At 57.1% G+C, this 15,653-nt stretch overlaps 1 protein-coding gene and 1 long non-coding RNA gene across 3 annotated transcripts in view; both read right to left on the bottom strand.

Moving 5' to 3' along the window:
• LOC121015769 (uncharacterized) overlaps positions 1–971 on the bottom strand; it is a 41,601-nt gene extending 40,630 nt beyond the window's left edge. The window contains exon 1 of the long non-coding RNA XR_005783955.1: positions 886–971. This is a non-coding gene — a long non-coding RNA (uncharacterized LOC121015769). The remainder of the gene's footprint in view (positions 1–885) is intronic.
• A 1,048-nt stretch (positions 972–2,019) lies between these two features.
• Positions 2,020–14,067, bottom strand: CCDC42 (coiled-coil domain containing 42). Of its 2 annotated transcripts, none has more exons than XM_040453224.1 (8): positions 13,984–14,067; positions 13,149–13,403; positions 12,767–12,872; positions 12,407–12,511; positions 10,723–10,920; positions 6,362–6,583; positions 6,120–6,278; positions 2,020–2,303 (listed from the first exon to the last, which is right to left on the bottom strand). In XM_040453224.1, the coding sequence occupies exons 1-8, from the start codon at positions 14,052–14,054 to the stop codon at positions 2,226–2,228; spliced, it is 1,194 nt and encodes a 397-aa protein (XP_040309158.1). In that variant the 5' UTR covers positions 14,055–14,067; the 3' UTR covers positions 2,020–2,225. The 2 variants fall into 2 exon arrangements, with proteins under 2 accessions (XP_040309158.1, XP_040309159.1); XM_040453225.1 differs by lacking the exon at positions 2,020–2,303 and adding an exon at positions 5,491–5,903.
• Positions 14,068–15,653: the final 1,586 nt, after the last annotated feature.

The raw sequence follows: 15,653 nt of genomic DNA, 5'->3' as shown, positions 1-15,653 counted from the left end.
GGGGGGAGGGGAAGAGGAAGAGAGGGGAAGGGGGTTGGGGCAGGGCTGAGGGGGTCCTAGGCCACCCAGGACCCAGGTTCAGTCCTTACCGGCTGGTTGTCTCAACCCCCACCTCACAGCCACAGGGTTTTGGGGGAACTGTGGGTCCCACACCCTCTCCCGCCTTCCCGGGACACAGCCCAGGAGGCTCAGAGGTTCGGGGAAGCTGGGTTAGAGGCACGGCCTCCGCCCACAGATCCGTTCCGGGAGGGCCCTTGACGCCCATGTCCCTCCAGTAAGAGACTCGACCCTTTCCCTCCGAGCACCACCCCCAGAACTGGCCACCCTGGGTTTTCCAGAAGTCCTCTCCCCCCCGCCCCTCCCACGGAGAAGTCCCTCTGGCCGGGGCCACGTGACACGGAGGGGATGGCCGTGTGGGCACTTGGGGCCCGGGCAGCAGGAGCTCCCGGAGCCACTTTCCCTGGGTGTCTCTGGGGAGGGGGCCTGGGTGTCCCAGAGAGACTCCGTGGGAGGCCTGGGGGAGCAGAAGTGGAGCTCGGCAGTCGGCCCCCCTTCCCCGGGCCCCCCTCCTCCGGCTCCTGGGCTCGGTCCCTGGGCCAGGTGTGCGTGCTCGGCTCCACCAGGCGGGATGCGGCTTCTGTCCGTCCTCACAGACTCCCGCTTGTGCGTGCGGATTCGGACTCACCTTCCCCGTCTCTCTTCCCCGGCTGCCTCCCGCTGTGGGCTCCGAGCCCCAGCGTCAGCTTTGTACAGGCCACTGACACCTGCCTGAGGTCAAATCCCTGTACTGTAGCCCTTTACACACATCCGTGTGCGTCCTCCGGGGGCTCTAGTCTCTGCTCGCACCCGACTGGCACAGGCTGGATTCCCGGTACTGTTACTCACGGGGGAGGAGCTGGAAGGAGCCCAGGTCCTTGAAAGCGGCTCCCGGCACAGCAGTGGCCCTCAATCAACCGGAGCAGGCAACGGAATCACCTGGCGGGCTTATTATACCCCCTCCCGTGGCTGGGTCCCGCCCCCGGAGTTGCTGATTTTCGGGTCTGGGGGCGGGGCCTGAGTATTTGCATTTCTAGTAAGTTCCCAGGTGCTGCTGGTTCTGCGGGTCTGGGGAACGAGCCTTGAGAACCACCTGGCGGATGCAGAGGGTGTATTCCAAAGCCCGGACTGGCCGGGGCCTCCCGCAGGACCCCAGCGGCGAGGAGGCTGCCCAAGTGTTGTCAGTTGGGGCCCCCCCAATCACCTTGTTCAGTCCTGTTCTGCTACCTGCTTCGAAGGGGAAGCCATGGATGTGATCGCTTTCTGAGAGGCGCCTGGCTGAGCTGAGCACCTGCCCAGGGCAGGCAGACCCAATGTGAATGGCGACCTTGTCCCTGAGCAAGCGTGCTGTCCCGTAGGACGGGGACGGTGGTGCCACGTGGGGTTTTCACCCGGACGATGTGCGCCAAGTCTAGGCTCCATAACCGCTTTCTTTGTCTGGTCTCAGACCTGCCCTGATGGTTTTTGAGTTTGGGGCCCCGAGTGCAAGACTTTGCATTGGTCCGCATTTAGTTCAGTTTTTGCTGGTTTTCAACTCTCATTCCAGCCCGCTAAGAGCGTCCTCGGGCAGCCTGCCTGCGATACCCACGTTAGTGCTGCTGGTACCACACTGCGTGTTGTGGGTCCTCAGGGGGAGCAGGGCAGGGCTCGTTCCCTGGGTTGGGGAGGGTTCTTGACTCCCCACCTGTCGAACTCCCACTCGGGAAGCTGCCTCCATAGTTTCTAGTGAGTCTTTGCACCCCGGTTAGAAACACCAACTTCAAAAAAAGAATCTTTTCTTTGAAGTGATGGGGAAAGAAGGGTCCTACGTTCTCACCCTGTGCTGGTCTAATTCCGTGTGCAAGTCCAAAGCCTGGGAGCTGCCAGACCTGAGATTCATTTTCTGGTCCCTGGGCAGCCTAAGTGGCCAGCTTCAAGAGGGGGTGTCTTTCTCCCCTCGGTGGACCCTCTTCCCCCCCTGAATAAACCAAAAAGAGACAGAACTTAGGAACAAACGTCTGATAGGATTTAATGTTTTCGGGGATGGGAGGGACCGAGGCCTTAAGGGGTAAATGGCGGGGTGCTCGCCAGCAGGAAGGCATTGGGGTCCCAGAGGGCTAGACGGAGCTGACTGGGTGGGCCACAAGCTCACCAGGGCCTTATTCTCTCTCCGTCTCTGTCTCAGAACATTCTGGAACCACCGCTGCTCCTTAAACCCGGACTTGCTGTTGTTCCTTCCTCCTCACCTCTGTCCAGATGTCTGACAGATCCTGGATAAACTGTTGGATCTAACAAGGCAAGGGGACCGGGGCTCAGCCCAGCCAGCAGCAGGCCACCCCACCCCCAAACGGAGCATGGCCGGGCAGAGCTTGTAAGGAGTCACCGTCTCCCTGTGACTGATTTCTCGGGGCCACTTTCCCTATTTGACAATTATTCTAGTTGAAGCTTCAGGCTTGGCAGACTAGAAGGCACAAACCGGGAACTCCTGGAGGCACACACGGTGAAAGTACGAAGTCCAGCTGACTGTCTGGGGAGGGGAGGGGCGAGGGGATGCAGAGCAGACCCTGGTACTAGAAGCCTCCGGCAGGCAGGGGCCAGCAGCTTGTGGGAGACGGCTCTCCACAATTGAACAGCCTTCACGGTGGGCGTTTGCTCGGAACCCAGAACTGACGCCCCTTATGATCCTCTTGAGTCATCAACGGAAGCTTGAGTTCTATTCGCAAGCTTCTGTTTCAAGGAACACGCAGTCGGCGTGCTACGTGGGCACCTGGCCTCCTCACACGGCCCTGGGGAAATCGGTTCATCTTTCTGGCACTCACTTCTTCATCTTTAAGAAGGGAAGGGGGAGAACAGGCTGGCCTAGATGGCCTCTACGATCTCAGTTCTAAAGTCTCTCCTTTTCGGGGCGCCTGGGTGGCTCAGTCGGTTAAGCGTCCAACTTCGGCTCCGGTCATGATCTCATGGTTTGTGGGTTCAAGCCCTGCATCGGGCTCTGTGCTGACAGCTCGGAGCCTGGAGCCTGCTTCGGATTCTGTGCCTCCCTCTCTCTCTGCCCCTCCCCCTCTCTCTGTCTCTCTCTCTCTCTCAAGAATAAATAAACGTTAAAAATAAAATCAAATTAAATGTCTCCTTTTCAAGGATGTTCCTGGGGATGGGACCACGCGGACCGTCCAAAACTCTCAACAGCCCCGTTCCCCGCCCCCATACGGTTACTATTGCAGATACAATTCCTGTTTTGCAAAAGAGGAAACAGAGTCACTGAAGGAAAGAAACTTCCCCAAGATCACGGAGAAGACAAGTGCAGCACTCCTCCAACTATGTTCTTAGAATAAGCGATCACATGGGGCGCCTGGGTGGCGCAGTCGGTTAAGCGTCCGACTTCAGCCAGGTCACGATCTCGCGGTCCGTGAGTTCGAGCCCCGCGTCAGGCTCTGGGCTGATGGCTCAGAGCCTGGAGCCTGTTTCCGATTCTGTGTCTCCCTCTCTCTCTGCCCCTCGCCCATTCATGCTCTGTCTCTCTCTGTCCCAAAAATAAATAAACGTTGAAAAAAAATTAAAAAAAAAAAAAAAAGAATAAGCGATCACACTCCGCCCCCCAAGAGGGTTCTGTGGTCAAGTAAACTTTGGAAATGTTATCTGCTTGGAGAGGCTGGGGCAGAGACCCAGCAAAGTCCTGTGTGTCAAGACCCTTTACTTTTTTTTTTTAACGTTTATTTATTTTTGAGACAGAGAGAGACAGAGCATGAACAGGGGAGGGGCAGAGAGAGAGGGAGACACAGAATCGGAAACAGGCTCCAGGCTCTAAGCGGTCAGCACAGAGCCCGATGTGGGGCTCGAACTCATGGACCGCGAGATCATGACCTGAGCCGAAGTCGGATGCTTAACCGACTGAGGCACCCAGGCGCCCCTAAGCTCCTTTTTCGGTAACACTAAGACATCATTTGTCTTTGTCTCTCTTATTCGCTCACGAGCGAACAGTGCTTTTACCAGAGCAGGACGTTTCCGTGACATAGGCTGTCACAACAAGACGAATGCTGAAGCCGACAGGAGAACACACCTGTCCTCCAGGAAGCCAGACATTAAGTGGATTTGCAGAAATGTTCCTTGTCCCACAGAGCGTTCTTTTGGAAATGTGATTTGCGTCAGGAACGCCATTTACGTTAACATGCTTCTTGTTGTCCTTGAACAAGGAATTAAGGATTTTTAATTTTTCTGTTTGAATGTCTCCTACGGTAAATATCAGCAGCTATAACCCATACAAACAAAAGCTCTTTGAGGGTCTTCAACAAATGTGAAGGGTGCACAAGCCTCCTGCTCGCAGAAAATTTGAGAATTGTGGCTTCGGGAGCAAGCTTTCTTACAAACTGCCTTCGAAGTCTTTGAACTGTCGATAATTCTGTTCTATGTGCTCTGAGCTGCAGGCTGATTCTCCGGGTTGAGGAAATCCCTCCTCCTGGCTGGTCAGCGAGGTGAAATCTTTAAATTTCACGGGTTTTACTTTGTTGTTGTTGTTAAATAGGGGAGATGATGGGGCGCCTGGGTGGCGCAGTCGGTTGAGCGTCCGACTTCAGCCAGGTCACGATCTCGCGGTCCGTGAGTTCGAGCCCCGTGTCAGGCTCTGGGCTGATGGCTCAGAGCCTGGAGCCTGTTTCCGATTCTGTGTCTCCCTCTCTCTCTGCCCCTCCCCCGTTCATGCTCTGTCTCTCTCTGTCCCAAAAATAAATAAATGTTGAAAAAACAAACAAACAAACAAAAATAAATAGGGGAGATGCCTTCTGGCCCATTGCTTTCGTCAGCTTGGATTTGATATTCAATCACCAAACGCTTATTGAGCGCCTACTGTGTTCCAGGCACTGTTTTAGACACCGAGATACAGCAAACGACTAACCAAACACAGAGTCCGGTCTTGAGGAGCTTTCCGTTATTTGACAGCAGCACTCAAGGCTTTTGCCAAAGGAACAAATAATTAGTCATGGTTCTGTGCATCTGACAGGAAGTATGGCTAACCCGTCTTCTGGTACAGAGCTCCCCAAAGTGCGGGATATCTGTGCCTTTGGTGGGGAGTGAGATGATTCTGGGGCGCCTGGGTGGCTCAGTCGGTGAAGCGTCCGACTTCGGCTCAGGTCCTGATCTCGCGGTTCGTGGGTTCGGGCCCCGCATCGGGCTCTGTGCTGATGGCTCAGAGCCCGGAGCCCGCTTCGGATCCTGTGTCTCCCTCTCTCTCTGCCCCTCCCCGGCTCACGCTCTGTCTCTCTCAAAAATAAATACACGTTAAAAAAAAAATTTACGTGGGGCGCCTGGGTGGCTCAGTTGGTTAAGCGTCCGACTTCGGCTCAGGTCACGGTCTCACGGTCCGTGAGTTCGAGCCCCGCGTCGGGCTCTGTGCTGACAGCTCAGAGCCTGGAGCCTGCTTCCGATTCTGTGTCTCCCTCTCTCTCTATCACTCTCCTGTTCATACTCTGTCTCTGTCTCAAAAATAAATAAACGTTAAAAAAAAAATTAAAAAAAAATTTACGTAAGGGAGACGATTTGGGGTGGCACATGGACACAGCATCACACGGCTTTGAAGCATAGTGAGAAAGTTATTTCCTTTCCAATTTCCTTTTAGTTACTTCAAAGAGAAAAATCTCAGGGTGCCCCTAATAAGACAGACTTTCCTAGACTTGCTGATTCCCCCCACCCCCAATTTCCTCTTTTCCCAAAGCGTGGGCCCCAGGCACGGAGCTTTCAGCATGTCTCTAGAATCTAAGAGGACTGTTTTTGCACCAGCGATGAATTCAATCGTGGGTCCCCGTTGGGGCCCGCGTTCACTGGGGCCAAAAGGGTCTCAGCGCTAATGCCGTGGTTCTCAAAGCGTGGAAGCCAGACCAGCACCATCACCTGGGAACCTGTTGAAAAATGAAAATCCCTGGGTTCTCATTTCGGACCCACCGAGTCAGAGACTCTGGAGGCGGTGACCAGTAGTACCCCCCCCGACCTGGTGACTCTGATCCTGTTAAATTTGAGAACAACTGCTCTGTGGGGTTCATTCTTCCACTGGACCAATGGACAGCCATCTTAGCTCAGTCGAGGCAGCTGGCCAGGGCACCTGCACCCACTCTTACCATGTCCAGCTGTTTGTGGGTGTCCTCCAGGGACACGGCGGCGGTCTCCTCCAGCTGCTTGCTCACGATCTGGAAGAGGTTCAGTGCCGCCATCTTGATGGTGCCAAGCAAGAGGGTCTTCTTGGCGGCCGTGTTCTGGATGTGTGCCCAGCGAGATTCCTGGGGAGGCGACGGGGCCGGGGAATGAGCAGGCGTGTGTGTGTGTCCCTTGCTCACCCAGAAGCCCCCACCCCCGCACTCACCCAGACGATGACGTCGCTGCGGGCTCGGTCAAAGCGCATCTGCAGACGCGCCAGCTCGTTGTTGTGCTGCAGGATCTCGTCGTCCTTCTCTTCCATGTAGCGTGCCAGCCGTGCCTTGGCGCGCTCGATCTTCTCCTGGCCCTCCTGCGCCGACTGCATGAGGTCGTGGTGCATGCTTATCAGCGTCTTGTAGCGTGAAATCACCTCGTGGATCTCCTCGAACTGCAGAGGGGGCTCCCGTCATGGCACGGCCGCCCCCCAGGCCCGCCTGCCAGGTCCCTGGCTGGATGCCTCAGCCTAGAGGGGAGACCCTCGGCCAAGGTCAAAGGGCAGAGGCCGTGAGGAGTCCCCCCGCTGGCCCTCCTGGGTTGGTATGGGCCATGGGACAGGTGTCGGGGGGCACGTGCAATCGGGAGCTAGGGTCCTCGGTCTGCACGTGGCAATCACTGGGAGCTTTACATTTTTTTAATGTTTATTTTGTTTTTGAGACAGAGGGATAGAGAGAGACAGAGTGAGAGCAGGGGAGGGGCAGAGAGAGAGAGGGAGAGAGAGAGAGAATACCAACCGGCCTCCACACTGTCAGCACAGAGCCTGATGTGGGGCTCGAACTCACGAACCGTGAGATCTCGACCTGAGCCGAAATCAGGAGTCGGAGGCTTAACGGGCTGAGCCACCCAGGCTCCCTTCCACCAAGACGTTCGTTTTAATAAACACGAGGGGGTCTGAGGGGGTCCCTGGCACCCGAATTTTCCACAAAGCTCCCCCAGCTGGATTCTAGAGGACCTGGTGGCTGGGGCTTGGGGGGGCGGGGGGGCGGGGAAATGCATTTTGAGATGTCTCCCAAGGCAGTAATGACCATATCCAACAAGAATGTACCCAGAACCATTTGTAAGCCAGGCCGGATGCTAAGCACTAGGCCCAGAGCAGGAGATAAGAAAGGCAGACCCTGCTCTTAGGAAGCCTGAAACTCGGGGTGGTACAGAGTGAGGACAGACAGACAGGGAAAGAGTTACAACTCCGAGTGATAAGCCCTATCTAGGACTGGAGGATGGGGCCGGCCAAAGACTGTAGGGTAGTATCTTCAGCCCAAGGCTCTCTGGTATTTGTTCACACTTGCTGAGGTCCGCCTCCAGCTGGGGGCTGGAGAGGGCACCGGTGGGGCGGGTGGCCTGCCTGGCTCGGCTGTCCCCTCCAGCACGGTGCCGGGCCGTGACATTCTGACCCGACCCTGCAGACCACGGGCGGCAGAACAGAAGCCCTGTGGCCCTCTCTCCGTAGAAGGTGGCGTGGGCACCCGATCCAGGATGCCAACTCACCTCCCCAGGGGTTTATCGGAGTGGGCCTTCCGGCTGCCCAGGGGACACGCCCTGAGCGCCTTCTCCATCTCGTGACGTTCCCAGTGACAGACTGGCGTTCCGGGAAGTGCCCTGCGGGCCTTTCCATCAGCATGCCCCTGTGGGGGAGGGACCACCCAACCCGGCATTAGAGGAGGTGGGGACAGCCAGCAAAGGTTTCCTGGGGTGGCCAAAGTGAGGCCAGAGGTATGAACATAGCCGGCCAGGCGGGGGCAGGTGGGGGAAGGCGAGGACAGGTAAGGGAGCAGCCAGCCCAACGATGACAGGGGTGGGGCGGGGGTGTGTGGCAGGTTTAGGACCAATAGCCTGGGTTCAAGATGGGGACGGAGAGGTCCACCTACAGGAAGTAAAAAAAAAAAAAGAAATGCCCCGTGAACCCAGAAGAGGAGAGTGGACTTCCTCCATTCAAGGATTCTAAGAAGCAGAGAGAGAACGTTACGTCTGCATTTCCGGAAGTTCACCGAGTCCACGACCCAAGAGCACATGACAGTTAAGTTAAACGGAGCTCCCAAGGGTACTCAGTGCTGATGTCAAAGGGACTGGGGTGCCCACCTGCAGAGGCTCCCGCTGTTCAAGGATGGGACACTCCGGGGGCACCTGGGTGGCTCAGTCGGTTAAGCGTTCCACTCTGGATTTCGGCTCAGGTCGTGATCTCGAGGTTCGTGGGTTCAAGCCCCGCCCACGTCGGGCTCTGTGGTGACAGTGTGGAGCCTGCTTGGGATTCTCTCTCTCTATCTCTCTCTCTCTCTCTCTGCCCCTCCCCCCAATAAACAAATAAACTTAAAAAATAAACAAGTGAGGCGCCTGGGTGGCACAGTCGGTTAAGCGTCCGACTTCAGCCAGGTCACGATCTCGCGGTCCGTGAGTTCGAGCCCCGCGTCGGGCTCTGGGCTGATGGCTCAGAGCCTGGAGCCTATTGTCGATTCTGTGTCTCCCTCTCTCTCTGCACACTTTTGGAAGCTGCCAGAGAATCCGTTCATTAACGTGAAAATGGGAATATAGAGTCCGGCACTTAACAAGCCTTTCCCTTAGGACTCACGAGGTCATCAAAGGTAGCTGATGAACGGAAGAGCCCGTCTATGATATCTTTCTCCCGGTGGTAGTTTTCTCACTAATACGTGAAGAAGGGAAGACAGAACATTTCCAGCTCTAGAAGGATCTTCCACCCCCTTATGTTCAGTGGCTGCCCGCCCACTATCAGAGAAACCAGAATTGTGGATTCTATCACCAAGGATTCACTTGCGCCTGTTTTTAAATATATCAGCAGGATCATACGTATGTTCTCTTTTCCGTTTGGCTTTTTAAAAAAATTTTTAAAAATATTTATTTATTTTTGAAAAAGAGAGAGAGACAGAGAGTGACTGAGGGAGGGTCAGAGAGAGAGGGAGACACAGAATCCAAAGCAGGCTTCAGGCTCTGAGCTGTCAGCACAGAGCCCGACGTGGGGCTCAAACTCACAAACTGCGAGATTAAGACCTGAGCCGAAGTCACTTAACCAATGGAGCCACCCAGGCGCCCTTATTTTTACATTTTTTTAACGTTTATTTATTTTTGAGAGACTGAGAGAGACAGAGCGCAAGCAGGGGAAGGAGCAGAGAGAGAGAGAGGCAGACACAGAATCGGCAACAGGCTCCAGACTCAGAGCCATCAGCACAGAGCCTGACTTGCGGCTCAAACTGTGAGATCATGAGCTGAAGTCGGACGCTCGACCAACTGAGCCCCCTGGATCTTTGGATACGTAATACGTCACCAAAATAATAAAAGCAGGCATGAGAATGAGCAGTTTAAAAATCAGGATACTGGTTACCTCCACAAAGAGGGGAAGAAGGATGGGGCTTGGAAGGGGGGGGGGGGTGCTCCCAAGGGCTTTCAATTAAAGGCAGGGTTTTATTTAAGGAAACAGAACTGGAGGGAAATACTAAGATTTGACAAAGCTGTGACGCCTACTTGAGTGCTGTGATATATTTCTCTGTCCTTTTCAGTATGCTTAGAATATTTTGGAAGACATAACGGAAGAAGGAAAAAGAGAGAAAGAAAGAGGGGCGGGGGGGGGGTCACGCTGGCTGTAGAAAGAGGGACAGGCTGGTGACCAGGAACAAGGCTGTGTTGAACTCCTCCGGATGAGGGATTGAGGTACCTTGGGGGTCTGGATGGGGAAGGGACAGGGGCCAGATTCCAGAAATATTTCGGAGGCAGGATAGGTCAGATCTGCTGATTGATGGCTGCAGGGAGGGGGGAGGGGGGGGAGGATGAGTCCTATCTTATCATTTATCTGCTGCTTTGATCTGTGGTCTTCCCTCACTACCTGCCCCCCACCCCTCCCGGGGATGAACTGAACCATTCACTACACAAAGGATCCACCTTAGAATGGAGGGCATAACACAGATCTGGGCCTCACGCACAGATAAATTAGTTCTACATGGAAGCTGCTGGAACTTTAAAAAGCGGAGCATCCTTTGCGTCCCGGCTCTGCCCTCAGGACCCGGATCCACAACCCCCACGGAGGACACACTTCAGGACTGGCTCCCTCTGGGGAGGGGGCCCTGCCCGCTGCTGTCACCAGGGGGGGCGTGGGGAGACCCGGCGGCCTGGGAGGCATCCATGGGAGGTCTTGAGTGCGGGGGGGGGGGGGGGGAGGCCCAGGGAGAAAAGTGGAGGACCACTGAAGGAAGGGGCTGGGCAGAGGAGCCCGGGAGGAGGCTGAGGAGGAAGGCCCAGAGGCAGGAGGAAAGTAGGAGACAGGAGGGGAGCCCCTGTTCGAGGAGGAGGTCGGGGAGCCCCGTGCAGGCGGGTAGTGGCCTCTGTAGCTCTGTGCTGGGTTCGGCATCTGCTACCTTCTCCCCCTCGTCTCCACTGCCTCTCGGGTCTACAAAACGCACCCGGGGGCGAGGGCAGGGAGGGTTGGGCTCAGGCCACATCCCACCGCAGGCAAAGCTTATCACAGACACACACACACACACACACACACACACACACCCCTCCCCAGCCGCTCCCGCCCCCCCTCACCTCCGAGTGCTCCACCACCTTCTCCAGGTACTTGTTGAAGACGGAGAACTCCTGCATCCTGGTGCTCAGCCGCTGGTGCTGCAGCCGCAGGGCCCCCATCTCCTGCTTGACCTTGGCCAGCTCGCGCACCCGCTGCCTCTTCAGCTCGCGCTCCTTGTTGGCTTTCTTCAGGGCGCGGATCCGTTTCTGGTCGTTCTCCTGGGGGGGGGGGGCGGGGAACGGGAAGAGGGGAGGTGGCACCTGTCACACCCTGGTGCTGCCCTTCCCCCGGCGAGGCCCTCGCCCCTCTCTTGGAAACGCTGGGGGTCCAAGCCTAGGGGGCTGGGGTAGGAGGCAGGCGGGGCCAGGCCGCGCTCCCATAGCTCACACTGAGGCCCAGGAGGTGGTGCCCTGAAAGACAGACATGAGGCTCAGCTCTGGCCATCGGCTGACCCCCCTTCTCCTTCATCCCGCAAAGCCTCCCCCCCCACCCCCCCCCGCAGAGATCAGGGGCCACACCCACCCCTCCCAGTGCCCCCGTGTGGCTCCTTTCCCTCCTCGGGGGCTCCCGGGATTCCACACGGCTGGAAAGTGGAAGCAGGCGAAGGCACGCGTGACATTTGCCCTGTGCCCCGGGGGCCCCCCAGAGGATCAAGGGTCCCCTAAACCAGCGGCTCTCAAGTCCAGCTGCGTATCACAATCCCCTGGGGAGCTTTTTATTTTATTTTCATATTTTTTTAATGTTCACTTCGTTTTGAGACAGAGAGAGCACAAGTGGGGGAGGGGCCGAGAGAGAGGGAGACACAGAATCGGAAGCAGGCTCCAGGCTCGGAGCTGGCAGCCCAGAGCCCGACGCGGGGCTCGAACTCACGGACCACGAGATCATGAGCTGAGCCAAAGTTAACCAACTGAGCTGCCCAGGATCCCCCTCGTCCTCCCGGGGTTGCAAGCAAACAGACACCCAGGGGTCCATATTTGTAACAATTTTTTTTTTTTTTAGGATTCCCACACTGTGGAGCCTCTGGCAGCCATTTGGAGGACCTCTCACCCCCAAATCTCCTGCCGCCCAACCACACACCACTAGCTTTTCTCTGGCCAGTGGGAAGGACTGGACCCCTGGAGGATACACGCAGGCCGCCACCTTCTTTCCCACGTGGATTACGCACAGAGCAAGACTGGAAATGCTTAAGAGCAGGGGTCCCCCGTGGGATCACCCCTGGGAGCTGGGCCAGGCCCCTCAGGGCCCCATCAGTGCTGGCTGGAGCTGGTCTGGACAAATCCGGATGGTTAAATCCTCCTCTGAGGACGGATGGAGAGGAATTGGATTGTGATGCCTGGGCCTGGTCCTTCAACCAACCCCTGCCTGGTCTTTTCAGTACAAGGACGGAGGGGTGGCTGAGTGGCGAGGAATAAAATTCTACCTGGTTCCCCTTTGTATCCCCATGTGCCTCACCCTGACCGCGGCACACTCGTTTATTCGTCATCATCCACCCATCCATCCATTCATTCATTCATTCGTTCACTGGAGACACTGTGTGTACCAGGGAAACAACAAATTACGAACAGTATTGAGGACGCGCAGGGAGAAGCCCCAGGCGTCGCTGAGCCTCAAAGAGACATTTAACCGGGGTGACCAGTGGGCAAGAGCAAGGAGGAGGAGGAGGAGGCCAGTTTGTGAGGGTGGGTTCCCCCCGGCCCCTCACACCTGGATGAACTGCTCGAACTTCTGGATGTGAGCCTTCAGCTGGGCCTCCTTGGTACCCAGCTCCTCCCAACGCAGATTCAGGGTTTCCATCCGGCGCCGAAACGTCTTGGGGGTTTGGGAGGGCAGAGAGGTCAGGAGGGCCCCTCCCCCCGCCCCGCCCCTCCCTCCGGGGCGCCTCTGTCCCCAGGCCTGCCCGCCCAGGACACTGCTCCCCTCGAGGCTCTGGTCCTTCCTCTCTCCTCCCTGGGAACACAGAAGCTTCACCAGGACTCCCAGCTCTGGCCGCCCACACAGAGGAGGACTGTCCCGGGGCTCTGAGCCCCTGGGCCCTTCCTGCCCTCCGCGCCTCCAGTCCCCCACCTCCTTCTTCTGCTCCATAGCAGTGTGCATGATCTTGGCCTCTTTCTTCTTCTCCAGGAGCCGGATGGATGGGGACTCCAACTGCTCCTCAATGTTGGGGAACTTCCTGCCCAAGACAGGGGCAAGACAGGCCGGTGGGTTCCGAGCGCCTGGGGCGGGCCGGGGCTGGCGGTAACCCGTGGACACGGAGGGGGAAGGGGGTCCTGTCCCCCACGGGAGTGAAAGGGACGGTGTGTTGAGAGGGGACAGGGCTGTGTTGGCGCCTGGGAAGCACACTGGGGCAGGGCGATGAGGACTGGTGGGGGGGGGAGGGGCGCAGGGTTGTGGGAAGTGGAGGGGACGGGCTGGGAGGTGGGGCGTGGGGGGCGTGGGGGGCACTCACTGCAGCAGCTGTAGTAGCCTCTCCCCATACTGTAGCCGGAAGTACTCGGCCAGCTCGTCCTCCTCCATGATGCCCAGGCTCATGCTGGTGGTGACCCGATGGGCCAGGCGGCCGGATCCTCGCAGTGAACCAGTGGCTGGGGGTGGCTCGGGTGGGGGGGGGGGCGGTAACTGGGCTCTTGCTTCTCCCTTCCTCCTGCTTGTCAGGGTCCCCCGGAGGGTGGGTGTCCGAGACCCAGGAAAGACCGCTGGACACCTGCGGTGGGCAGCTCAGGATGATGTATTGGGAAGTGAAGGGAGATCTGGTTACCTAGCAACGGATCTCCTGGTTCTGTGGACCACCCACTGGAACTCAGGCTTTGCTCTCTGACCCTTGTCCCCCCTGACCCCAGTCTTGCTGGAATCCCACCCCCCTGCTCCTGCATTTCCCCCCCAGGAGCTTGGGGACGAAGTTAGGACTGAATAGATGCTGGTGTCCAGGACTGGGAGGGAGGGTCTGGGTGGCCATGGCCCAAAAGGGGGTTTTGGTAGAGGGGTGTCCTTGGGGGTTCAGGTGTGTGTGTGTGTGTGTGTGTGTGAGAGAGAGAGAGAGAGAGTGAGGGGGGGTGAGGGAGGGACTGGAGCTGGGACAAATGGCCCAGAAGAAAAGGAGGCAGGGGTGGGGGCCTGCAGGAGGGTGGGAGGAGGCCCGAGCTTGAGAACCAAGTGGTGGGCGAGGGAGGGATGCGCGTGGGGATAGGCGGGGAGCCTGGGGACCAAGGAGGCCCACTAGGGGGTGGGGAGGCGGGCGCCGAGGAGTCCGGGGTGGGGTGGGGGTGGGGGGTGACGGCGGCGACCTCGAGTCGTTGCTGCGGGACACGGTTCCCGGTTCTGCACTGTCGCCTCTGCTCCCCGCCGGCGCCTGCATTGGACTCGGCCCCTCCGGGTCTGGGGACGGGAGGGGGGGGGGAGGGGGGGGAGGGGGGGTCCCTCCTGGGAAGGGCGGCGCCCCCCAGTGGGCGAGCCCTCCCCGCGACACTGCCGGTCCTCTGCTGCCCCCTGCTGGCCGCCTGACGCCGCACCTTTTCCGGCTCCCCAGCGCCCTTGGCACTGACTGCTGGCGGGGGGGCGGGGATGAGGGGGAACACGACGGCACCCCCACCCCCACCAGCCTCTCAGCCAATAGGGGTTCTCACCGGGAGCTCCCCCAAAGAAACAGGCCCACAGCAGGATGACAAGAGCGCCAGTAAGGACGGGACGCTTCGCAAAAGGGGACACTTCTTTGTTTATTCCTAGAGCCCAGCACGGTCTTCGTTTGGGGTTTACCCTCTTTCCCCCTCCTCGAGGGCTGCCTGTTTCTCGAGTCAGCTGTTTGCCCTGGTATATGGGCACGTGCCTGGTTGCATCTATGGCATCAGGTGGCCCAGGGCCAGGTCGGCGCCTACAGGCAGCTGCTAAGGCATCCTCTCCTGCGCGTGCACCCCGCCTGTCTGGGGGCCCTTTTGGTTGCTTCCTCTGTACCTCGCACGGGAATCTTCCGCTCCACTACCCATCCCTCCTTGGGCTCCCCCTGCCCTCCCAGGGGCCTTGGGGAAGATGCAGGGCTGTCTGGGATTCACAGATTCCTTGCCTGGGTGAGCCCAGCTTCCCCTCCCCCCTGCCCCCAGCCCTCCTGCATCTTGATGTTTGCCTTTGAGGCATCTGGCAGGATCTCCTGTTGGCTTTAGGTTGTTGGAAAACAATTAGGCATTTCTGTGTTTTTGGTCAGGTCCCATCCTCCCTCTGAGACAATTAACTGCTTAAAAAGGAGAGGAGGAAATATCAGGAGAAAAAAAAAAAAAAAAAAAGATCTAGGTCAATGTCTTAAAAAATGTTATCCCGCCACGCAGAACAGCATAGTGCTGGGTGCACAATCAAGCTCTGGATGGGAAGAAACCACTTTTTGTCTACGTTGTATTCCATCCCATGTATGTCTTAGGTTCCCTATAAGTGGAATCACAGGGGCGAATTGTATTAAATATGTTTCAAAATGGTTGTTACAGAAGAACTTGTATGGGTCAAGTGTATTGCTGTTAGTTGCTGTTATAAACAATGGCTTAACAAGGTCCAACTTTGCCCAGTGCTCCCCCCCCCAACCCCTTGAGATGATCCTGTGTCTTTTATCTTTCACTCTGTGAATACGGTGTCTCACACTGATTGATTTTCACATGTTCGACCTAACTTGCATCCCCAGGGATCAATCCCACTTGGTCTTGGGGTCCCCTATTTTTGAAGAGTTGTTGAATTCAGTTTGCTAGTATTTTATGGAGGACTTTGACATCTGTGTGCATCAGAGACACTGGCCTGTAGTGTTCTTGTGGTGTCTTTGCCTGACTTTGGTATCTGCGTGATGCTGGCCTCATAAAATGAGTTTGGAAGTGTTCCCTTGCCTTCTATTTCTTGGAAGAGTTTGAGATGGTTTGGTATTTCTTTGAATATTTGGTAGAATTCAACCGTGAAACCATGAGGGTCTTGGGCTTTTCTTTCC

Source organism: Herpailurus yagouaroundi, unplaced genomic scaffold (genome assembly GCF_014898765.1).
Source record: "Herpailurus yagouaroundi ecotype Mexico unplaced genomic scaffold, PumYag 208, whole genome shotgun sequence".
Taxonomy (NCBI): domain Eukaryota; kingdom Metazoa; phylum Chordata; class Mammalia; order Carnivora; family Felidae; genus Herpailurus; species Herpailurus yagouaroundi.
This window is presented reverse-complemented; position numbering and strand designations above follow the sequence as displayed.